The sequence below is a fragment of the Peromyscus eremicus genome, chromosome 15 (assembly GCF_949786415.1).
Source record: "Peromyscus eremicus chromosome 15, PerEre_H2_v1, whole genome shotgun sequence".
Classification (NCBI taxonomy): domain Eukaryota; kingdom Metazoa; phylum Chordata; class Mammalia; order Rodentia; family Cricetidae; genus Peromyscus; species Peromyscus eremicus.
The window spans coordinates 2,402,431-2,427,425 of NC_081431.1; the positions used below are offsets into that span (position 1 = coordinate 2,402,431).

Below are 24,995 nucleotides of genomic sequence, written 5' to 3' on the forward strand. Positions count from 1 at the left end.
ATTGTATAGAAGAAATACTTCAAGTAACCTATGAAAACATCGTAGACCTCAATATAAATTATGGTTCTTGTTATCACGTGGTTTTTCTAGTATCTTGAAAACAACCCATTAAAATTGAGTGAATACCTACTTGTTTGACTAATGTTAGTTTTAAAAGATGCATTCACAGGTATATTTCATTCTGGCTCTTCAGCAAGTGATCTGTTGTAGTTCATTGGTAATATTACAATTAATACTATATTTGACAGTGGAGTTTTGTTGAATAATAATTCTTTAGTTTTAGCTTTGTGTTTAGTTTCTTTTTCCTTGCTAAGACTGTGTTCCTGATGCTTAGTATTATTGTTATTGATCAAGGAAGCAGGGACATTTTTACAACCAGATTAGACTATAGATTTAACCTACTTTGGTGATAGAAATACTGTTTTCTAGTTTTTTTTTTTTTTTGCTTGTTTCTTAGATGACCCATTTTTTTTAAATCAATATCACTTTTTATTTCTCAAATAATTGCTGTAGGAATTCTGTCTCTTGTAACTGAACTGTTCATAATAAGCTTCTATAATGAACTAAAATGATTATACAATTTAATATTATTATGTAAAAATTAGATAATTCATAGTATAGTTGATAAGGTTAAACATACAGAGAACACTACAAAATTTTATTGAGCTTACATTAGAGTAGTGGCATTATGTTTTTGAGGGAAATAAATACATACTTATAGTGATTAATAAAATTACTCTTAAGTAAGAGTAATCAGTATATTTATGAGCTATAATGTTGTGTTTTTATATATACACATATTGTATCAAGACATATCTGCCACTTTTCCTACTTATTTTTTTTTGTGGTGGAGAACGTTTAAAATCTTCTGTCTCATCAGTTTTTAAGACTGTAATAAATTATCATAAAACCATAATACTGTGCAGGAGATCACTGAAACGCCTTTCTCCAATTGGGTTTAATTTGTCTTCTGTGTCTGGTTTTTTTTCACTCAGATTAGTGTTTTTTTTACCACTTATCACTACTCTTCCAAATATCAAAGTAGTTTTTGTAGAGACTCTATAGCATTCCATTGTGTATGCATACCATAAAGTTCCATCACTTGCTATTATCTTGCCAGATATACCCAGCAGTTCTTCTGGGTATATAACCAGGAGAAAGGCATGCATATGCGTAGACGAATTTCTAAACAGTCTTATTAAATAAGAAACACAGAGCCAGATACAGGGGTAATAGCCGAAGAGATCTGAGAAATAGTGAATAGCCATGATTAGCCTTAGCTTACCACCACACCGTAGCTTCCCCAGAGAAAGCTTCTTCCTGTCTAACCTGCACTTTTATTACCTTTCTGTTCTGCCTTCTCATTGGCTCAAAGCCCAGCCACATCACTTCCTCATCACTGCCTGTCTATACAGACCTCCAGGTCTCTATGGTTGGTACTGGCATTAAAGGCATGTGTCACCATGTTTGGCTGTGTCCTTGACCACACAGAGACTCTGCCTGCCATGTGATCGGATTAAGGGCATGTGCTACCACCGCCTGACTTCTGTTTTATGGCTCACTATGACCTCCGATCTCCAGGCAAACTTTATTTTATATAACGTACAAATAAAATATCACATTTCAGCACAAATAAAATATCACCACACATATGTGTATTAAAGAGACATACTTTAAATGGCTTATAGCAAAATTAATACAAACTCAAACTCAAGCCAATCCAAATGCTTATGAACTCAAGTTTATGTATATATAACTATATATAGGCTTGTATACATATTTATGTATATTTAAACACAGTAGAATTTTGTATAGCAATGAAAATGAATAAATCACAAGTAATACATTGGGTTGATTTCACAAATGTACTGAAAATAGTAAGACTCAAAATGTCTACTCAGCAACCCCATTTGTATAAATTTTATAAGCAGATGAAACAGCTTTTCTATCAGAACTCAGGAGAGTAGTTCCTTGTGTAGATTTGTGAAGATGAGTAGACTTCAGAGTTGATGGTTACTTGCTGTGTCTGGCCTTAGTTTGCTGTAACTCAGATGCATGCTTTGTGATAACTGTTTGCATGGGGCTTTATAAATGTGTGTACATTCCTGTATTTGTGTTTTGCTGACCACCAAGTTGAAAAATGAAATTAGGAAAAAAAAAGTCTTCCGAAGAAGTAACAGTTTTTTGGGGGGTGTGGGGCTATATTATTATTATTTTTATCATGTAATCTATTAACTTGGTTTTCTTACAAATTTATAAGAATGGGTAGCTGAGAATGGGGCAAGGGCCACACTTATAGCTTATGTGGTAATATAACTGGTGCTTCTATGGGGTTGACATTTAGAGTATCTGACCTGTGTATGCTAGGCCTTGGGTACAAAGTGGGTCCTCCCCTGTAATGTTTCTTTCCAGATGATAGGAAGGGGGCACATAGGAAATGGTGATATAGTCTCCCCCTTCCAGAAGCTTTCCAACTGGAATAGCCTACCAAATAAAGGAAGAGTCATCATTCCAAAAATTATAAAGCCTTAATTTCTGGATTATTCATAAAAATTAAGGCTGTTATATTTAGTTTCATTAACCTTGAAGAAAATAATTAGGGAACTTTTTCCTAAGATCATTTCTAGGTGCTTATTTAGCATGATTCTTTGTAACAGTAAAATTTAGGCCATTGTCTGCATTTTTAGTTGCTAATAAACTTTTTCATTTTATAGGTGGAGAGAGAACCTGTGGAGTACATGAACTTATCTGTATTAGGAAAGGTAGGCCAACGCTCTGCATGGGTTTTTAATACTAAATGAATACTTCCTAGGATATAGTAAATTTTAGTATGATAATTTGAATATATAAGGCATATAATTTAGTAGATATTAGCACTCATTATCTATATTATGGACTCGAGCACACTGGAGTCCATATTGTTTACTATGTGGTACTGAGCGTTGCATATTTCTTTTTTTTGTTTTTTTGAGACAGGGTTTCTCTGTGTAGCTTTTGTGTGCCTTTCCTGGATCTCGCTTTGTAGACCAGGCTGGCCTCGAACTCCCAGAGATCCACCTGCCTCTGCCTCCCGAGTGCTGGGATTAAAGGCGTGTGCCACCACCGCCGGGCGAGGGATGCATATTTCATTTTGATGGATTAATAAAGTAAAGTCTGGTTTTTATCTTTTTTTTTTTTTTTTTTTTTTTTTTTTTTTTTTTTTTGGTGTGAGTAGGCAGAGAACAGAGGGCTTGATTTTTGTCCTCTTCTGGAATCTGGATACTGGGTGCATATTGGCTTCTAACTGGCTTCTGTTCTGTTACTGTACCCCATCAGTGTAATGTGAACAGTTGGTTGAAATTCATATTGGGAACATATACAAAGACCACACAACCACATGACACCAACAACTGCCTGTGCTTTCTTAGAAGGAGCCAGCTGGCAACTAGGTAGCTCAACAAGGTAGCCCAGGAAAGGTAATTCAGATATTAGGTGGAAGGCAAGGAACCTGGTTTTCTCTAGGTTTTAAGAAATGTGGAGAGATTCCAATTCATTAGGAGTCATCATAGCTCTGAAGTGCTGTGAAGAAAGAAGCAGACCCGGAGAGAGTGAGAAAAGAACCTTCATTCCCTGATCACTCCTACCTGTGTCTCAGCAAGGAGCATTTCTTTCTTTTCTCTCTTCAGCTGAGCTGGCACTCCTGACTTTGGCCAGAAACCCAAAGCCTACCCTGACCTTTCACCTTGAGGAGGTTGGAGCAGTGTTTGTGACATATGGTATGACTGACATGCCAGCAAAATGTCAGTTATTTTCAGTTTTGACAGCTCTGGAAAATCCTTAGCTGCTCTGGAATTGAAAAAAAAAAGTTTTTTAAACCTTCTTAGATGAATCCATGTGATTATCACTGATGTGGTTATGCTAATTAGTTTGTGGGTCACTGCCTGTAGTGCTGTCATTTAAAGACAATCTACTTTTTTCATTAACATGTAGGTTATTGTGTCTTTCCTTTGGTACTGGAAAGGGAGAAATTGAAGTCAGTTTTCTTGATTTGTATATCTTATCAAAAATAATGACTATCAAATTTGTATATTTTTATGTAAATATTTTCTCTTATGTTGTATTTTATTTATTTTTGTGCATTACATTATTTTAATCCTATTGAGAGTTTTAAATAATTGTATAGTTATCTTGTCTCACTAAAATTTTTGAAAAGTTTTTACTTGATGAGACAGCAGAAATTGCTATACAGATCATTTGGAATCACACTTCATCATAACTCAAAGGCTGAGAAGCAATTCAGTTGGAATCAAAAGCAACTGAAGCAGTACTCAGGTGAAAAAGGATTCAAGACAAGACTAGAGATAGCTAGAAGGAAACTGAGTGGGAACACTGGGGAAAGGCTATCAGGATAGCTGGTGATCTTAATAGACCACTTAACTTGGTTGAATGGTCTTCCTCTTAGCTAGGGTCCTATGTAGAGTCTTGCTCACATTACTTTGTATTTAACTAGCCTTTCCATTTTTCTTTGTGCTGTGGAATCTTCATTCTGTGATTATTTATTTTCTTTTGAGATAAGGTCTTAGGTGGCTCAGGGTTGCCTTGAATTTTCTGTGTAGCAGAGAAAGATTTTTGAACTCCTGATCTTCTACATCTACTGGCCAAGTGTTAGGATTACAGGTGTGTGCTGGTGCCATGCCTGATTTTACGCTTACTGAGGACTGAGCCTAGGGCTTCCTATGTGTGCTAATCAAGTACTCAACTACTGAGCTACAACCTATTCACACTATAGTCACTTCATGAAAAAAAAAAATATTTAGATCTTTATTTCCTCAGCATTTAATAGTATCCTATTCTAAATGTTTCATAAATGTTTAAACATTTAAGACTGAAGGCTAACACTTTGCATTTTAAGCTAGACTTACATAGACCAGAACATATGAAGGTTATATAAACTAGAACCATGGAAATTAGTACCAGTTATTCTGATAAAACGATATCAAATCAACCCTCCCCTTTTGTTTTGTTTTTTTAAGGTAGGCTTTCATATATCCCATGCTGGCCTTCAACTTACTGGGTGTTTGAGGCTGGCATTAAATTTCTGAAATTTCTACTTCCACCTCCCAGTGCTGGGATTTCAAGAGTGTCTACCATGCCCTGCTCAATGGTGAATTTCTTTTTACTTGGGTATTTTGTCTTTTGCTGGCTGTTCTCTTTATCTGTAACACAGAATATAAGAGAGAGTAGCACCTGACTAATTTCACTTCACCATCTTTTCCTTCTATTGGTTTTTATCCAGTTTTACATGTTCCTTGGTTAAAGCTAATGTGGATGGCCTTTAAGTCCTTGCTCCTTTATCGAACTTCTTGATATTTTTATTTGGATGTCAATAGAATAGCAGATGGATTCATCTAAAAGACATGCCTTAATTTCTTAAGTGAGCCTTCACTTTCTAATGAGCCCTGCTCATCTCAGCTGATAAGTAGCACTACCTCCTTGTGTAGGTCCTAACTTAAGAATCTTCTATGTTTCAGTCTTTTGTCTCCCACTTGTAATATGTAGTTGTCAGTTGCACTTGTAGTGTGTTTTGAATCCGTCTTCCCCTGCCCTGTTCTGTTGTTGGTATTGTAGTCTTGAACCACTAGAGTAGTTTTCTGTTTTTTTCTTACATGCTTTACTTCTTATAATAAGCATCAATGATTTTTACAATTGTAAATTAGACTATATCACTTTGATGGTTGGAATTGCTCTGTCAATTTCCATTGTACCTGGAATAAAATCGAAGTGCTTCACTTAATCCACAGAGCAGCAACTTTGAGTCCAGAATGTCATCTACATATCATCAGCTTAGAGGTATAAACCATTCTATAAAAATGTGTATGAGAACTTACTACTGGAGACCTGTGGGTAGGGAGACTCTGAAGAGGAATATTGCTTTTAAGATTAAAAGGTCATAATTATGTACCTGTTAGAAATTGTAAAATTACTTAGCTTGTATATATTTGTCTTAGTTATTTTTTGTTATGGTGATAAAATACTCTTGGCAAAAGCAACTTAAGGGAAAAATGCTTTATTTTGGTTCACAGTTCCATGTATATTCCATCAAGGCTGGGCAGTCATGGTGGCAGGAGCTTGAGACAGCTGGTCACATTGCATCTGCAGTCAGCTGGCTTGCTCCTTTTTATGCAGGTGGAGACCCAAGCTTAAGGAATGGTGATACCTATGATTAGGGTGGGTCTTCCTACATCTGTAACCCAGTCAAGATTATATTTCACAGATCTGTCCAGAGGCTGACCTAAATAATCCAGGTTCCCTGCCTCTGGGGTACATTCCTGCTGTATAGGAGCTCTGCTTGCTTGCTTTCTCTTAAGCTCCCACTTATCAACCTATAATAAACTATTTTCAACCTCAAAATAAACTAAAATAAATAATCCCCACAGGTGTGTATGTTTGGAGTCTTACGTCCTAGCTGATTCTATATTCTGTCAAGTTGACAATGAACAATAGCCACATTGTTCTCAATACTCTTTTTGCATTCCTACCAGAAATAAATGAACTCCTTGCCCTGTCAGCAGTGTCTTTTGGATATTTTTGGGTTTTTTTTTTGCTGCTGTTTATCTGGTGGTAGAAAAATGTAGTTCAGTGTCATTTGGATTTTCATTTTTCTTAGGAGAATGCGTTGTCTGAGCTGTTTGTAGAGTATACCAATGATCTGAAGGATACTATAAGAACGTGCTGTTTCAGAAATGTCTGCCTACTGCTCTATAGCTTCTCACCCTTTAATATTTGCTAAATTAGGGTCCATTTAATCTTTGAAATTCATTTCAAATATATTACATTGAAAGAGAAAGATCTTCCAGCATTGTCATCTAAACATATCACCACAGTATATCAGATTATTTTGCTTCCATCATGGGAAACAAGAATTATGGGCCTGAAGTGTGAGACTCAGGATGAAAGGTGTTTTGTAGACAAGGAAGGGAGAGTGGTGAAAAGCTGACATAGGACAATCTAGGACAGTGTCCAGAATAGGCAGATCCGAGTTGCCAAGGGCAGGCTATTTATAGTATAGCTGTGAGCTGTGTGGTGTTCTGTTTTCTCCCAAGTGTAGAGAAGACTCCAGCCCCACCCTATCCTTCTTCTGAGGTAGGATAAACAAAGGAGGCTTAGATATGAAGAGAAAGGCTATTTAGTAATACAGTCTGCTGTATATGCAGAATGTAAACCCTTACATCTCTTAGTATAAGACCTTGTAATTGTAAGTTGGGTCTCTCTTTCTCTCTCTCTCTCTCTCTTTCTCTCATTCGTGTGTGTGTGTGTGTGTGTGTGTGTGTGTGTGTGTGTGTATGTGTGTATTGTGTGCGCGTTATCAGTGTGTGTGTGTGTGTGTGTGTGTGTGTGTGTGTGTATGTATGTATGTACATGTGTGTGTGCAGGTATATGTGAAGGACAGAAGTCCATGTTGGGTATCTTCTTGTGTTGCTGTGTGCTTTATTTTTTGAGACAAGATCTCTTACTGAACATGGAGCTTGCTGATTTGTCTAAGATAGCTGGACAGCAAGCCCTGGAGATTTTGCCTGTCTCTACCTCCTTCCTACCATTTCTAGTTTTCACATGGGCACTGGGGATCTGAATGTATGTCCTTGTGTCTGGCATGGTAGGAATTTTACTAACTTAGCTATCTCCCCAACCCCTCTTTTTTTTTTTCTTTTAAATTTCTTTTTTTTTTTTTTTTGACTTGTATGTCCACTTTATTGTATCTTCTTCATTCTGATAGCCATTTACTTTTTGGTGAAAGAGATAGTGGAATTGGATTCCAGTGCCCTATGAAAGGCAGCAGTGGAAGACAGCCAGTTTTAGAAGCTTGCTGTATATATCCAACAATTTCCTTCTGTAGTAGATGGAAACCAAGAGTGTGTTGAAAGCCTGAAGGTTATGAAGTAGAGGATGGGTTTCTTGTGTTACTTGTCTTGCATGTGTTGATACATATTTAATATTTTAGCATTTGTCTAATTGTAGGCACTGTTCTAAGTGCTGGGAATTTTGTGGTTAATAAATGACAAATGTTATGGTCTCTTGTGGCTTACAATGTTTGGGATAACAGGATATAGACAATAAACAAATCAAATAATTCAAAATATCTGTAATTGCTGTAAAAACAGTAGAATACAATGGTGTGTGTGTGTGTGTGTGTGTGTGTGTGTGTGAGAGAGAGAGAGAGAGAGAGAGAGAGAGAGAGAGAGAGAGAGAGAGAGAGAGAGAAGAGGAGACTAGGAAGAGAGAGAGAGAGACTCACTGACTTCAGATAGTACAGTTCAGTCAGGTGAGATCTTTCTGAGAAAATAAACTTAAAAATTTTGTTTTAGATTTTATAATTTTATTTTATAATATAAATGTTTTGCCTGTGTGTATGTATGTATACAATGTGCATGTCTCATGCCCATGATGTCAGAAGAAGGCATCAGTTCCTTTGAAAATGGAGTTAGAGGTGGTGGTGAGTCACCACATGAATGCTGGGAATCAAACCCAGGTTCTCTGCAAGAGCAACAAATGCTTTTACTCCTTGAGCCATTTCTCTAGCCCCTGAGAAGATAACATTTAAGCTGAGGAACAGGTCTCCCTGTTGAGGAAGAAACACAAGGATAGGGGAAAGTCACAGGTACTGAGCAGGAAAGTACAAATGCTCTGAGGCAAGAACTGGTCTGTGACTCTTTAAGGACCTAAAAGAAGTGTGGTTAATGGCTAAGTAGTGAGTGAGCACAGGAAGGTTCATGAAATAAAGTGGGGGAGGTCTGTGATGTCTGTATTGTATAAGACTTGTGACCTGTGCTAAAGATTTGATAAGATAAAAAGGCAGATTATTGAATCTACTTTTAAAAGGCAACTACTAGTTTTAAATATTTTACATTGGATTGGATTTTTGTATATGGTATACAAATTTTGTATATTGATACAAATTTGAGATTGATTTTGTTAGGAAATACTGTACATATATTTCTAATCTTTTTCAAGGCATTGTACCTATACAGTTCATTTAACAATGTAATGCAATTTGCTAATCCTTAAAAGTTATTACCAACTATTTAGGATATAAAGAAATGTAAGTTAATAGTTAGCCATTACAATTGAACTTGTAGTCATATTAGGTATGTTTTCAAGGTCAAGCAGAGATATATTTTAGATAGACAGGTCACCTTCAAACACTTCAGAGACCTTCAGAATATGGCATTTAAGATGTTTTAATAACAGATTTTTTCTTTTTTTATGACAATGAGACATGCCTGCTCCTGGCAGCACCAATCTACTTTAGAGAAGATGATGAGCATTGAAGAAACTCCATATGGAGTTTACTTTCACTGTGGCAAAAGTTAGCCACTGGGCAAGAAATTGCCCTTGCCTCAACTGCTGACAGTATGCTGTCCAAAATGGACAATCAGGACATGAAACAAAGACAAAGTAGGAAGGCTCTTTAGAAATTCCTGCTTCATAGATGAGTCTGTCAGATATGCTAGGCCTGTAGGACAAAGAACGGATGCCCCAGTGTTGCAGAGAAACCTCGGGTGACTGTCCAGGCAGTTGGCTGTTTCTGTCATAACTCACATTTTTTTTGAAGTCGCTTTGCACTTCCTGTTTTACTAGGTAATATTATTTCCTTCTCAGGTCTCTGAGGAAGTTGAAGATTAGATAGCTATAGTTATAGTTTTCCTTGTTACGAAATGCAGAAAAGAAACTCACTTAGAGGTGTAAAGTGTGTAAGTTTGAAAGACATCAAAAGATAGTTATCGGTTGGTAATACAAGTTAGAATAGAAAGTGAATTAGGTACATTTTGGCTTCACCAAAATAGGATAGATAATGGAATATTTTCACTGAATTTGTCAAATGCAAATGGACTAGACATTGTTGATGTATTTACTGCCTGCATATATTATATATAGTTATTGTACTTATTGTATATAGTTTTTCTTATATTAGTTATAATTTTAGACAAAAAAGGGAAATGTGGTAATATTTTATTTGTGCACCCTAATAACATTTATCTGAGGATCAGAGGAAAAAGCCAGCCACTATATTAAACATAGAGGTCAGGCAGTGGTAACACACGCCTTTAATTCTAGCATTCGGGAGGCAGAGATTTATCTGCATCTCTGTGAGTTCAAGGCCACACTGGGAACAGAGCCAGGCCTGGTGGCACACGCCTTTAATCCCAGCAGTAGTTAACCATGGAGGTCTGGAGGTCTGTACAGAAAGTCACAGAGCTGGGCAGAAAGAGGAAGTGATGTAGCTGGGTGAAGAGAGGAAGTGAGATGCAGAACAGAAAGGCATATAGGCATGGGTATATGGGAAGTAGTTCTCTCTTTGGCTGAGGATTTCCAAGTGGTAAGAACATGGCTGGCTTCTTTCTGCTTCTCTGATCTCTCAGTTTTTGCGCCAGTATCTGGCTCCGGGTTTTTTTTTTTTTATTCATAAGACGGTTTAGCAATTCGTCTTACAAAGGTTTGTATTTAACTGCACACAGTGAGGTGCAAAATGGGGAATTAGGCAGGGAATCGAAGTGACTTACTCTTGATAGTTATTTTTTAAATTGTGTGTGTGTGTGTGTGTGTGTGTGTGTGTGTGTTGCAAACATATACCACAATCAGGTGCCTGTAGAGGCCAGTGGCATTGAGCTAGAGTTATAAGAAGTTATGAACTGTGTGGGGCGTTTACCCACCAACCCCACAGTTCCCCAGAGTTTTCTTGAGTGCGAGCAGCAGGAAATATTAGATAGAAGGATTTATTGCGGAGAATCTTGCGGAGATAAACAGATAGAAAATAAAGGATAGCCTCGAGAGGGCCTGGAACCTATTCCAACGGGCCCCGACTGTCTCTGCCCCAGGGTTTTTATGGAGACGCCAAGGGGTGGAGCAAAAGACCTCCTTCCTTAGCACAGCCATCTCAGACACCTGCACTCAGGCCCATGGTCTAATCATCCTCTACGCGGACCTGCTGGGTAAAGCCACGAGGAACCCGAGAATGGGCTCCCACAGAACTGCCCCACATGATCCTCTACAAGAACAGTATCTGCTGTTAACTACTGAGCCATCCTTCCAGTACCATGATTTACTCTTAATACATGGCCAGTAAGGGGATGAAAGTCGATGTTGGAAGACCATTAGGAAGCTCTTGATTCCAGGCAAGAAATGATGAGGCTTGGATTCCATTGGTAACTGTACATGTGCTGAGAAGTGCTTGGCTCAGAGTGGTTTTTAAAGGTAGAATCCACAAAACTTGAACATGGATTCATGTTGAAATGTGCAATAAGTGACTAAGACCTGTGCTTTGGGAGCACTCTGAATAGTGATGCCGCTGACTAAAATGGGGCAGACTGAGGGAAGAAGAAGTGGACTACATGGGGTACACAGAAATCACTTGTTCCGTTTTGGACATGTTGAGTTCTAAGTGCTCACTAAACATTGATTGATGATGTCTCAAGAAAGCATTTGGATATCAAAATCTGGAAATTAGGATAGGAAATGGGAAATTGGGGGGATATGGTATTGAGAGCCAGTTGAGGTCACGCTGAAATTGAGTTATGTAGAAAGGCGAAGATGGCCAAGTGCATACATGACTATAGATTTAAATCTAAAAATGAAAACATATTATTGTGTAGTCCAACTCTGAAGACAACAGTTAATTGCCTTAGTGAACCTAATTTAAAAAGACAATGGTTGCATTAGGGATAATTATTAGAGATAATTATTTGATTTTTCAGTGACTTAGCCAAAAGTATATTTTCTTTTCTTCCTTCCTTGCTTCCTTCCTTCCTTGCTTCCTTCCTTCCTTCCTTTCTTCCTTCCTTCCTTCCTTCCTTTCTTTCTTTTTTAACTTTTGTGATTCTTTGTGGATTTCATGTCATGCATTTTGATCCCATTTATTTCCCAGTCTCCTCGAATCTTCCCTCTGCCCTTGCAACCTCCCCCTGAAATCAAAACCAAATTTAAAAGAAAAACCAAACCAAACAAAACAAAACAAAACCAAAAAGAGAAGAATCTTGTAGAAGCTGTAGTGTGGCCCGTTAAGACACAGTTTACCCTTTAGTCCATTCATTTTTACTTGCAACTGTTCATTGCCAGGAGTCATTGGTCTGGCTCAAGGCCTCTGGTTTCTGCTACACCACCAATAATATGCTCTCACTGGGGCTCCTCTTGAATATCCTGTTATCCTGTGTCATGGAGATCCTGCTGCTTTGGATCTGTAGGTTCATCCCCTTCACATGCTCCAATGGTTCATAGATTGGTGGATGTTGGAGTGGGCCAACTCATAGCCCTAGTTCTGGGCCTTGGTGGTAGATGGGTTGATCAGCTCACACTGCCTTGGCTAGCTAACCCAATGCAGCCTACAACAAGGAGCAGGGGCCAGTTCATCTGCTCTCTGACCCTCAGACCCTCTGATCCAGTTCCCCCTCACTCTTATTGCTAGGGCCAGCTCTACTGTTTTGTCCAGGCAAGGTGTAGGGACCTCTCTCCTGATTGCTCTGTGTGTGTGTGTGTGTGTGTGTGTGTGTGTGTGTGTGTGTGTAGACATTCGAAGGTGGGGTCAGCTCTCCTACTCCCACACCCTCTGGGCTGGCTCACCTGCTACCCCATTCCCACAACAGGCCAGCTCTAGTGTACTACACAGGCAGGGTGCATGTAGCAAGGGGTAGAGGGGAAAGGCATCTTTCCCTAATCCATGCTACTGCATGGCAGATGAGGGGGTGGGGTGGGAGATCAGCTCTGTCACTTTAACTACCTCAGGGCTGGCTCACCTGCATCTGGACAACAGGGTCAGCTCTAATGTGCTGCCCAGACAAGATGCAGAGGCAGCTTTCTTACATGCTACAGCCGGTGAGGGCAGGGCTAGCTTTCCTATTCTTGTGACCTGAGGGCCAGCTCTTTCACCTGCTGCAGGTGGTAGTGGGTGAGGTGAGGAGGACATCTTTCCCTCACCCATGCCACCATGTGGCAGACAATGGTGGGGCAGGGTCTACTCACCTGTGTCCTGATCACAGGGTCAGCTCTAGTGTGCTTCCCATGTGAGGTACATGCCTAGGGTAAGGGGTGAGGCCATCTTTCCTGGGTATGTGTTTAGGGAGGGGGACTGCTGTTGATGCCTCTCCCCTGAGGGGGTAGGGCCAGCTCTCCTGCTGCGGTATCCAGAGAGGGGCAGGACCAGCCATCCCAGAGACAATTAATGGTTGCATTAGGGATAATGATTTGATTTTTCAATGACTTAACCAAAAGGATATTTTCTTATAAAATATATCTTCTCAATTGTTTCTAATAGAAGGTGGTGTTTTTGTTGTTGTTTTTTTGTTTGTTTGTTTTTGTTTTTTTCTGAGATTGGGAGTTGAGGTTTTGACAGAGTAAGCAAGGTATATTATGTGCTCTGAGCTGTAGCAGAAGTGGTAGTTTAATTTCATCTGAAAGTGTTCTTTTGGTCAGGAGCCTTATAAGGATTGGTTTGTGTTAGACGAACTTTCAAATGTAAAGCTACAACAGATCCAGACTGAGAAACAAAATTAAGTGTGTTATCTGTCTCTTTTTTTCTGTCTGCCTTTATGTTCTAAGGTATATTCTAAGGGTTCTCTCCTGTTCCTTTGGTTTTTAAAATATTTAGACATCATTTTCTTGGCTGTGAAAGGTGATTTCATGAGTGGCTTTGGAGTGGGTGCCCATAATGCTCCTTGCTGCTTCCTAGACTGGGTGACCTCACCAGGTTGCTTGGCCCTTTGTACCTCACAGTTCTCATCTGGTTGTAGAATGGATGACAGTGTTGTCTTTCTCATCTGGTTTGTGAGTGTAAACTAGTTAATATATATGAATGCATAAATTAGCTAATGACTATAAATGCCTGAAAAAGTACAAATCAGAAAATTATTAACAAGGTTATAATAACAATTTAGTATAGTAACAATAAAATAATAAAGCATTGTTTTATCCTCCACAAATTTCTTTGTCCTAGTATAGTTACATTTAAGTTTTGGTTGAGTTTCAGAAGTTACATTTTTGTGATTAATAGTTTTTGTAATAAAGCTGTTTACACTTCAATTATATTTTTGTATAACTTCACTTTTCTTAAGGTACCTTTTCTTTTCTATCCACTGACCCATCCCGCGGGCCACGTTATTTGATGAGACCCGAGGAGGCACCTCCTGTAAGATCAATGGGGGTGAGAGAGAAAGGAGACCAGGCGCGTAAAGGAAGACAAAGTCAGTCTGAGTTGCGTCAAGGTCTCGTTTATTGCAAGGGGAATTAAGCTTATATATGCTAGGAGCTAGGAGAAGTAGATAGGGGTATGGAAAGTTACTAGGAGGAAGTTAGGGTAAGGTAGGGTTCAGGAAAAGGTCTCTTTGTTCCAGGGCCTGATCAACGGACCACACAGCAAACCATTATGTTTCAGGGAGTAGATTAAAATGTACATACTGTGGTCTTGTTGAAAAATGGTTGCTATTGAAACTGTTAACGGAAGGTTGGGTACACAGCTTTTTCCCATGAGAATCAGTTAGGCTACTTGGCTCCTGACAATCCACATGCAGGTTCTAGCTCAAATCCATTTTTATCAGAGCTTAGAATCCGTGTTGTTTTTTGTCATTCAGATTTTTTTTTTCTCTTGCCACCCTACTCTTCTTCAGTAGCAGGTATCCTTAGGCTGTTTTGCTTCCCTGAGTGTTTTGGTTACTGTGATAAAATACTACTATGACCATAGGCGCCTAAGGAAGAGTTTATTTTGGCTTATGGTTTCAGAGGGCAAGATGTCCATAATCGTGGGGAAGGCATGGCTGCAGGAACAGGAAGTTAAGAGAGCACATCTCAGCTGCATATAGGAAGCAAAGAAAGAGAAGTGGAAGTAGGGTGTGTTATCTATTAAGTGACGCAATGTTATTCATTAAGCGGCACTGTTTACCGTGCGAGAAAAGCCACGAGGTACAACAAAACTCACTCTAAAAATTTATTAAGGGAAGGGAACAGAGGGAATGTGCATAGGCCTATGGAATGACCGTGCAGGAAGAGGGGGGAGGAATAGGTGAAACCCACTTTTATAGGTTCCCCACACACAAGTACACATGGGCTTACGTAGCTACACTACACATGCGCATAGATTACATGATCATGCTGCGCACAAATTACATGATCACACAGCGCATTATAAGTAGGTCATAAGGCCCTTGGATGACTAAGCATCTTGCCAGCAAATGCTCGTGGTCATGTAGCTGGGGGAGTGGCTAGGATTCTAACAGGGTCAAGTTTTAAATTTTCAGGTCCCGTTTCCAGTGACTCACTTCCTCAAGCAAGGCTCCATGTCCTAAAAGTTCTGTAACATCTCTAAACAGAGCTACCAAATGGGGACCAAGTGTTCAACTCTTGGAAGAGACATTTCTCATTTAAGCAAGAACATTAGGAACTAGTCAGCTTATTATATCATGTATAGTTAGCTGGTATACTTAGCAAACCCCAGAGACTCAAGCAGGAGAGAGGATTATTCTTCTGAGAAAGTCAAGCCAGCTGTTTGTAGTGACTATAGGATACTGCTTCAATGGTAGTGCAGGTCTAGGTTCTTGGCATCTGTGGCTCTGGCATCTCCAGCATGTGGCTTTGAAGGCTACTATGTTCCTCATCAAGCAGGGAATGTGAAGGAAAGAAAGGGAAAGGGTTGTTTCTCAGAGCCTTTTATGGACCCTGGAGGCAGTGTACATTCCTTAATATTCTTTTGCCCTCAGTAATTCAGTTACATGGCTAGAGGCTTCTTTATAGCAGGCTGAGAATGTTAGGAAGCCAGTGAGCCTGGGAAGTACACCAGGTTGTATTCTACTATTTACACCAGTCCACCTTAACATGAAATTCCTATTGGTTATTGTCTTTTGTGCTGTGTATCTGTTAATGATGACTCAATGGACAAGTTCCCTGTACTGGTAGTTGAATAATTTAAAGACATGACTTCAGCATAAATTTAAGGGCTTGTAAAAATACATAATAGGGATTTTGATATGTTTTGTTTTTGTAGGGGAGGAGTTGGAAATGTTCTGATTTTTTTTTTTTTTACTCATCCTGCAGGATTCTACCCCATTTTGTTTTTTTCTCTTTTTGCTACCTAAACTATGAACAACCTTCTGTTTTCCTCTTCACAAGCTGTGATTTACAAAAACTGTCAATATTCTTGACAGTTCAGTGGTTCTCAACCTTCCTAATGCAACTCTTTAATATAGTTCCTCATGTTGTAGAGACCTCCAACCATAAAATTATTTTTTTGTTAGTTATGAATCGTAATGTAAATATCTTTGGAGATAGTGAGTTGTGACCCACAGGTTGAGAATCAGTGCTTAAGCTATCTTGTAATTTCAAATTCTTTCCCTGTGCTTTGTGTCTTGATCAACTGTTTTAAGAGTGTGTGTGTGTGTGTGTGTGTGTGTGTGTGCGTGCGCGCGCGCATGTGCATTTATGTATGGACTGATCTTTTTCTTTATTTGGATTGATTTTTTTTTGACAACAGTTTTAGATCTATGTGAGGACCCTTGTTAATTTTCTATTTTCCTTAGTTTCTTCTTTTGCTTATAGCAAAGCCTTTTTAGCCAGGTGGGTGTAGGATTGAGTTATTTTATACCACCTATCATAAAGGGAGATGAAGTATTTTCCTTCAGAGAAAAGAGTGGATTTTGGAATACAAAACAGGTCTTTTTCTCCCAGATGAGATCACTGATATTTTCTGAGGTGTGATCTCATACCAAAGATGTTCTTACATCTCTCCTGTGAGTTCCTTGACACCTGCTGAGGTTTGACTTCTGTTAAAGGCTTTTTAATAGTCATTACACTCATAGAGTTTCTTTCCTGTGTAAATTATCTGATTTATAGCGAGGGTGTCCTTAAGACAGATTTTAGACATTGGTAGGCTTTTCTCCTGTGCTAGTACTTTTGATAGGTAGTACAGCCTGACATACAGCTGAAAAATTCCCTATATTAGTTGTGTTCATAGTTATTCCCCCACTTGTATATATCATTCGATGTGTTATGAGTTCTGCACACATGTGCACATTCTAACATACACACATGCATTTTGAAAAGTGCTTTTTATGTAGTATCATTTTTGTCTTGTAGGTTCCTCTCTTTATTCAAGAGTATCCCATCACCTTGTGTTCTGTTTCTTTGATGTTCAGATATTTTATGAACCCCAAATTAAAATAATAGACCTCAGGTAGGTTACTATAGGCTAATAAGTGTTAATACTTTTGAGACTTACTCTAGTTTTTTGTCACAGGACTCCTGCTCTGTTAGTTTCTTCTGTGTACCAAATCCATCTTTATGTAGTTCATCATTTACCTGGTATCTATGCATATTAGCAGCATATGTTTCAGTGTGAATGAGAGTCCTTTGGAAACTCTAGAAGACAAAAGATCTTTGTAGTAGTTAGAGAATAGAAGATATGGTGGTTTGAATAAGAATGGTTCCCATGGGCCCATATATTTGAATGCTTAGCCATCAGGGAATGACACTATTTGAGAAGGATTAGGAGGTGTGACCTTGGTGGAGGAAGTGTGTCACTGGGGGTGGGCTTTGAGGTTCCAAAAGCCTATGCCAGGCCAAGTCTTTCTTTGCCTGCTGCCTGTGGATCAGGGTGTACCTCTCAGCTACTGCTCCAGCATCTGCCTGCATGTCCCCATGCTCCCCACCATGATGATAATGGCTAAATCTCTAAAACTATAAGCAAACCTCCAACTAAATGTTTCTTTTCTAAGAGTTGCTGTGGTCATGGTGTCTCTTCACAGCAATAGAACAGTGACTAAGACAGAAGATATCAGTGGAGAACTTTTAAAAAATGCTCTAAAAATAAAAATGGGAATTGAGCAGGTATGGTAATACACACCTTTAGTCTTAGCACTTGGGAGACTGAGGCAGGTAGATCTCTTAAGTTTCAGACCAGCCTGTTCTACAGAGCAAGTTTCATAACAGCTAGGGGTATACAAAGAAACTCTGTCTTGAAACGTACTCTACCCCCACCCCCGCAAAAAAAAAAATGGGGATTGAGAATTTAGCTCAGTGTCTAGCATGAATTTAGCACTTGTCTAGCATGAGTGAGGTCATGGCTTTGATTGCTAGTACCACAAAAATAAAGAAATGAATAAAAAAAAAATGGAGCACAGGGCTCATTGGGAAATGACTCAATGGGAAAAACCAACACTACTAAATGTTTTAAAAAATTGATTCTACTTGCTCCATGTCGTGGTTCATGCCTGTAATTTCTCCACTTGGGAGGCTAGAGCAGGAAGATTTTTTGCAAATTTGAGGGCAGCCTAAGCTACACTGTGATACCCTGTCAAACACAAAAGAAAGAAAGCCCAAAGACTTAGTATTTTTCTGTTGCTGTAATAAAAATATCATGATGAGAGGCAACTTAAAGAAGAGAGAGAGTTTATTTTGTCTTGCGGTTCCAGAGGGATATGAGTCCAGGATGGTAGAGTGGAGACGTGGTAGCAAGTAGCAGGCATGAAGGCAGGAACAGGAAGCTGAGAGCTTACATGCTTTGCTACCAATGTAAAGAAGAGAGCAAACTGAGTGTAGGACAAGGCCTTGAACTTTCAAAGCCCTCCCCCAGTGACATACAACCTCTAGCAAGGCTGCACCTCCTAAACCTCCTAAGCAGTGCCACCAGTTGAGGACCAAGTGTTCAAATGTCTGAGACTGTGGGGGACATTTCTCATTCAAACCACTACACTGTCTTAACTAAAATCTATAGATTTATTATCTGCTATAGTTTTTCTTCATCAGAGAGAAGTCATTTGTTTAAGTCACTGAATATAAACTTTTGGGCATGCTTGGAAATGATGGTACAGATAAGCTTTCTAATCAGTTCTATTTGGACCAAGATTTTATGAAACTTAGATTGATCACCTGGGTTTTTTATCGCTGTTGTTGTGTTATAGGGATGGAACAAGTTCTGTGTACTAGTCAAGTGCTTTGTACTTCATTACTTCACAGCACCATTTGTGGTGATTCTTTTCATGTTGTTCTTAACTTCTCTAGGTGGTCTTTTTCAACAATTTTTTCAATTTTGTTGAAACAATATTTCTCTATGTAGCACTGACTGGCCTAGAACTCACTATGTAAACCAGGCTGGCCTCAAACTTAGGGCTGTCCTGCCTTAGTCTCAAAAATGCTAGGAATAGAAACATGAACCACCATTCTTGGCTTCCTCTTAAGTCTAAGTAATATTTACAGTTTCTTTTAAATGTGAATATAAATAACTAAAAATCTTATCAGTTAACACTTTATTGTGAGTATGTTGTCTACCCGAGAGCAACCATTGATAAAGAATTGAGCATGGGAGTGGAAGGTTTATAATTTGTTTGTTGGATTAGATACTGCATCTGTGTTGCTGGAGAGTTTTCTCTCCGGGTCCCACCAAGCCCTGGCAGTTCGACAGCCCACTTATAAAATAAACACACAGACGCTTATATTATCTAAATTGTTTGGCTTCTAGCTATCTAGTTCTTACATCTTAAATTAATCCATTTCTATAAATCTATACCTTGCCACGTGGCTCATGGCTTACCGGCATCTTCACATGCTGCTTGTCATGGCGGCAGCTGGCAGTGTCTCCCTCTGCCTTCTTGTTCTCTCAATTCTCCTCTCTGTTAGTCCCGCCTATACTTCCTGCCTGGCTACTGGCCAATCAGTGTTTTATTTATTGACCAATCAGAGCAACACATTTGACATACAGACCATCCCACAGCACATCTGTCCAGATCTTTTACCTTCTTATGCTTATACACAACTGTATTGAGATAAGCAGCTATAAGAGAGGAGTAAGCATAGAGGAGAAGAGAATTTGGAGACAGTAGCTGGAATGGTTGTCCTTATTAGAGTTCCAGAAGAGGCTTAACCAAGTATTGCTTGTCCAGGTTTATAGCCACAAAAGACATTTCTGTGCATTGTCCTTTTTTACAATAAGCTGATGGCTATTGCCTTATAAATAGTGTTTTAGTTAGGGTTTTCTATTGCCGTGAAGAGACATCATGATCATGGCAACCCTTATAAAGAAAACATTTAATTGAGGTGGCTTATTTACAGTTTCAGACCATTCTCATCATGGCAGGGAACATGGCAGCATGCAGGCAGATGTGTTGCTGGCTACATCTTGGCTTGCATGCAATAGGAGGTCAACTCACTCACGGGGTAGTATCCTGAGCATATGAAACCTCAAAGCCTGTCCCCACAGTGACACACTTCCCCCAACAAGGCCATATCCACTCCAACAAAGCCACACCTCCTAATAGTGACACTCCCTTTGTGGGCCATTTTCTTTCAAACCACCACAAATAGGAATCCAGTTTTCATGTTTTACCATCTCTATTTTGTTGAAAATGAGGTTTTCATCTTTTACCATCTCTATCCTCAGATTCTCTTCTCAGCTAAGTAGACAGATCCTGTCTTTCTTCTGCCCCTCAGGTGGATCCTGTGTCCTTTCTTCTTTTGATGCTATTCTTAGCTGTCTCTTTTTTGGGGGGAATTAGGTAAGTATCTGAAAATATATACATTTTCATAGCCAGTTTGAAAATTATACATTGATATTATTTTTCAAAGCATTTATTATTATTTGTGTGTGTGAGAGAGTGAGTATGAGAGAGAATGTGTATGTGCCATAGCATATGTGTGGAGGTCAGAAGACAACAGATGATTGGTTTTCTCTTGCCACTGTAGGTTCTGGGGACTAACCTCAGGTTGTCAGGCTTGCTGTACATGTGCGTTTTATCTGCTGAGCCACCTTGCTAGCCCTATGCAGCTATATTATAATTTTGTGCTTAGTGATTGAGCTTGACTTTTGCTATATTCTCAGTTATCCAGAGAAAAGAGTAAGAAACAGCTTTTCTTTCTTTCTATTATTTACTAGGAAGCAAATTATGGAAATTAGAATTGAGGGTATATGGATTAAGTGTCCAATGTGCTTCATCCAAGCTAGACAACGAACAAGCCAGTACTGGAATCATGTAGTTTTGGTGACTGTCCTGGGTCTCGCTCTGTAGACCTGGCTGGCCTCGAACTCACAGAGATCCCCCTGGCTGTGCCTCCTGAGTGCTAGGATTAAAGGCATGCGCCACCACCGCCCGGCTCAACTAATTTTCAAAGGCAAAAGCTTTAGCTAGTTCACAGTTCAGGAGGTTCAAAGTCCAGGGTCAGACTGGCCCATTGGCCTCTGGCTAGAGAGTACTTTGCAGTGTGTGGCCACACATCTGATAAGAGCAGAAAGAAAGGACATACAGACAGGCCACATAGTCCTCTGTAAGGGTATGCTCCTCCCCAGTGATGTAAGGACCTCCACAAGTCTCATAATTCAAAGTCTCTGACACTTTCCAGAGGGCTCTTCTAAGTATCAAATCTTTAACACATAGGCCTTTGGTAGATAGTTAGCATCCACACCATAGTACTATTAATGCCATCTGTACCAATTTCACAGACTTCTGTGAGGACCAAATAAAATAAAGTAGCCAATAAGTTAGTATATGTGTATACACACACACACACACACACACACACACACACACACACACACACACACACATATATATATATATATTTCTTTCTTTCTTCATTGTGAGTCCCTGTAAAATCAGAGAAAGTTGCACCTTCCAATATTCAATGGCACAAAATAAACAATCCCATTTTAATAGAGAGGAACAGTGGGATAGCAAGACTAAAACCTAGCAGGGTAAACATTAACTCCTTTAGCACCATGTCTGGAATCTAATGTACAAAGTGGAATGCTCTGACCTCCAACATACTGGGAAGCCCTGGCCTCTATGGCACTTTCATTTGTGGCACACCTGGCCCCTCTCTTGGGCCACCTGTACTTAGTGCCTACAGCTTTTCTCAGCAAATGTGCCATATTTCTAGCATTTCCAACATCCTGGCTCTATTGCAACTTAGGTTTCACCTTCACAGCTTCATTCATTGCCCTGTCAACTACACTTTGTAGGTCTGCTCCTGTACCACACTGCCTGAGCTCAGACATTTTCCTGGATCCTTGGTGCATGCCTCAGTTGACCCTTTCATTCTTACATCTGCCTAACTGCAAAAGTGGACTGTGCTAAGTTCTGCTGGTAACTTGAAATGTAACAGGAACCTCTTTGACCATTGCTGCAGCAATCTCTGAGAGCTTGTGCAGCTTAACCTTAGTTCCTTTGGATGGCTCTTTTTATGAAGGGAACGCCTTAGCTTTCTCAGGCAACTCTTCTTCAGAATGAAAGTTTTTTTTCAGGTGACTCAATTTTTATGCCTTTGGAGCCTTTAGGGAGTAGCTAGGGGCTTTCCCTTGGGTCATCTTTCTTTTGTTCTAGAACCAAGTGTTTGATTTCTCTAATGATGATAATCTCCTTAGTAACCACCACCTCTTTGTTCACAACTTTAAATGCTTTCTAGCTCTTTTGCTCACCAAAGTGCATATTTTTTCAAATTGCTGTTGTAGAATATTATTTTAAGGTGTGTTACTTTTGTTTATGTTGCATTTGTTTAACCTTGTGAAGCTGTGTTACTGTGCCTGTGTAAAACACCTGATGTTCTAATAAAGAATTGAACAGTCAATAGCAAGTCAGGAGAAAGGATAGGCAGGGCTGGCAGGCAGAGAGAATATATAGAAGGAGAAATCTGGGAAGAGGGATTGTAAAAGGAGCAGCAAAGGAGGAGGACTCCAGGGGCCAGCCACCCAGCTATACAGCAAGTCATGTAGTCAGAGTGAGATTTACGTAAGTAAGAGAATGGCAAAAGCCCCAGAGGCAAAAGCTAGATGGGATACATTAAGGAAAGCTGGCAAGAAAATAAACCAAGCTGAGGCCGGGCATTCATAATGAAGAATAAGCCTCCATGTGTGATTTATTTGGGAGCTGGGTGGTGGGCCCCCCATAAAAGAGTAAAAACCTCCAACAGCAAATTGCTTCTGCTCTACTTTTTGCTTTCTGCAGCTCTTCACATAAATCTAGCGAAGAGCAACCAACATTAACCATGCTTCAGACTGATACTAGGCTGTCTTGAAATTTCTTCCATCAGCTGTATTAGTTCATTATTTTAAAGTTAAGTCTTACTCACAATTCCAGAACATAAGCCAAATAGAGCCACATTCTTTGCTGGAATGTGACATGAATGGCCTCTAGTCCCATTCCCGACAGATTTTTTTTTTTGTCCCCATTTGAAATCCCCTGAATATAGTTTTTGCTGTCTCTGTAACTATTGGCATTCTGGACTTCCAGATTCAGCAGAATCACCCACTAAACTCTGTAACAGCACTCTAGGGCTTGTCTAGCCTTTGTTCCAGAGGCATACAAATCACATGGCTAGGGTTAATCACAGTGACAACCCTACTTCAGTACCAATTTTCTTTATTAGTAACTTTTCTCATTGCTATAAACAAAACATAACAGTTTGAGAGAGGAAAAATTCATTTTAGTTCATGGTTTCAGAGGCTTTCTTTTCCCATGTTTGAGAAGGCCCGAGCAGAGCTTCTTAGTCTGTGGTGGTGGGAACATTCAGCAGCAGCTTGTTCATACAGCAATAGAGTAGTGAGTGGGTGGAGATGATGGGTCTTAAACAGAAGCAAGATTAACTTTCAAAGGCCTACCCTCTGGGTCTCACTCCTTCGAGTCAAGCCCACTTCTCCAGGGCTCCACAGCTTTCAGCAGTGCCACAAGCTAAATAACAAGAATTTGGAGCGTGTGCCTATGGGGGAAACTTCAAATCTTAGCATTCCAATGCATCTTTCTTATGTTAGCATTTTTATGGGAGATGATAGGGACTTACAGACTCCTAGGCATGAGATGCATGTAGTCTATGTACACCAGTTCTAGAAGATATACTGATTGTTTCTATTATTCACCAGTAATGTGAGAGCTACAAGTTTGAATGTATGAGAACTAAGTTGGTAACATGAGCCTTCTAACTTTTAGTCATTCATTTAAGTGATAGTGTATGTTTATGGGAAGCCTCTTACAGATCTCTGAACAAATGACATCTAGTAGGAGAACATCTGATCATTAATCTTTGGATATTGGCAAAGAAATCAACCTCTATGTTCACTTTATGTGCAATCCAGTGAAAGCCTTCCACCTAAGATCAATACTTAATGTAAAATACTGTAGTCCTCCTTTATTTTCAGTTTTGCTTTCTGCAGTTTCCATTATAAGATCAGAAAATATTAAATGGCAAATTCTAGAAGTAAACAGTTAATAAATGTATTTATAAGAAAATTATAAATTGTGCACCAGTAAGTAGTGATATGAAACCTAATACCTTTCCACTGAGCTCTATTTAAACATGACTATTGGTTTGACAAATACTTCAGCCAACCATTCAAACAAACTTTTGACTTTTTTTTTTAAACTGTGTGAGCTTTCATATTAAAACTAGAATCTCCACTCAGAGAGCCCATATCCATAAACTCAGCCTGATCCAGTTTTATGTTCCTTCCACCATTATCCCACACTCTTAAAATCCATTCACACACATATTCCCCAGACTTCTGCTTAAATGAATTAGCAAACTCATTAAGCTTTTTAGTAGTGTAGCATACATTGTCATGGACTTCACTTTCTACCTCCCCCAGGAGCCAGCTTTTCCTTAAGTCTGGTTAGATGTCTAGAGGAAACTATTGTTGGGTCCTGAGGAACATCAGTATTGTCTTGCCTGGCATTTCCTTCAGAGGTCACTGCTGGTTTAGCAGACAATGAAAGGTTAATTTCCTCCATCAAAGGTGAAAAAGGCAATATTTCAGGGGGTGGAGGTGTGAGTACATTTTCTGCTGAAGGTGGCCAAGGCTACTTCCTCAGGTGAAATAAAGCCTTGAGAATCTGAGTGTTCCAAGTTCTCAGTTCTATAGGATCCTCCCACAGATCCACATCCCAGATTATAGGATCCCATTCTTTACCAATTAATGCCCTTACTTTAACCACCAACACCCTGAGGCAGGGACTTGGATTTTCTCTGTAATTCAGCCAACTTTATAATGAGGGCTTCAGTTTGAT

General features: G+C 39.3%; 1 protein-coding gene across 1 annotated transcript in view; it reads left to right on the plus strand.

Annotated features, from left to right (window-relative positions):
* Syt14 (synaptotagmin 14) overlaps positions 1-24,995 on the plus strand; it is a 161,439-nt gene that overhangs the window by 9,918 nt on the left and 126,526 nt on the right. Inside the window, exon 2 of the mRNA XM_059280149.1 lies at positions 2,715-2,762. Coding sequence (XP_059136132.1) covers positions 2,715-2,762 — 48 coding nt within the window. The remainder of the gene's footprint in view (positions 1-2,714; positions 2,763-24,995) is intronic.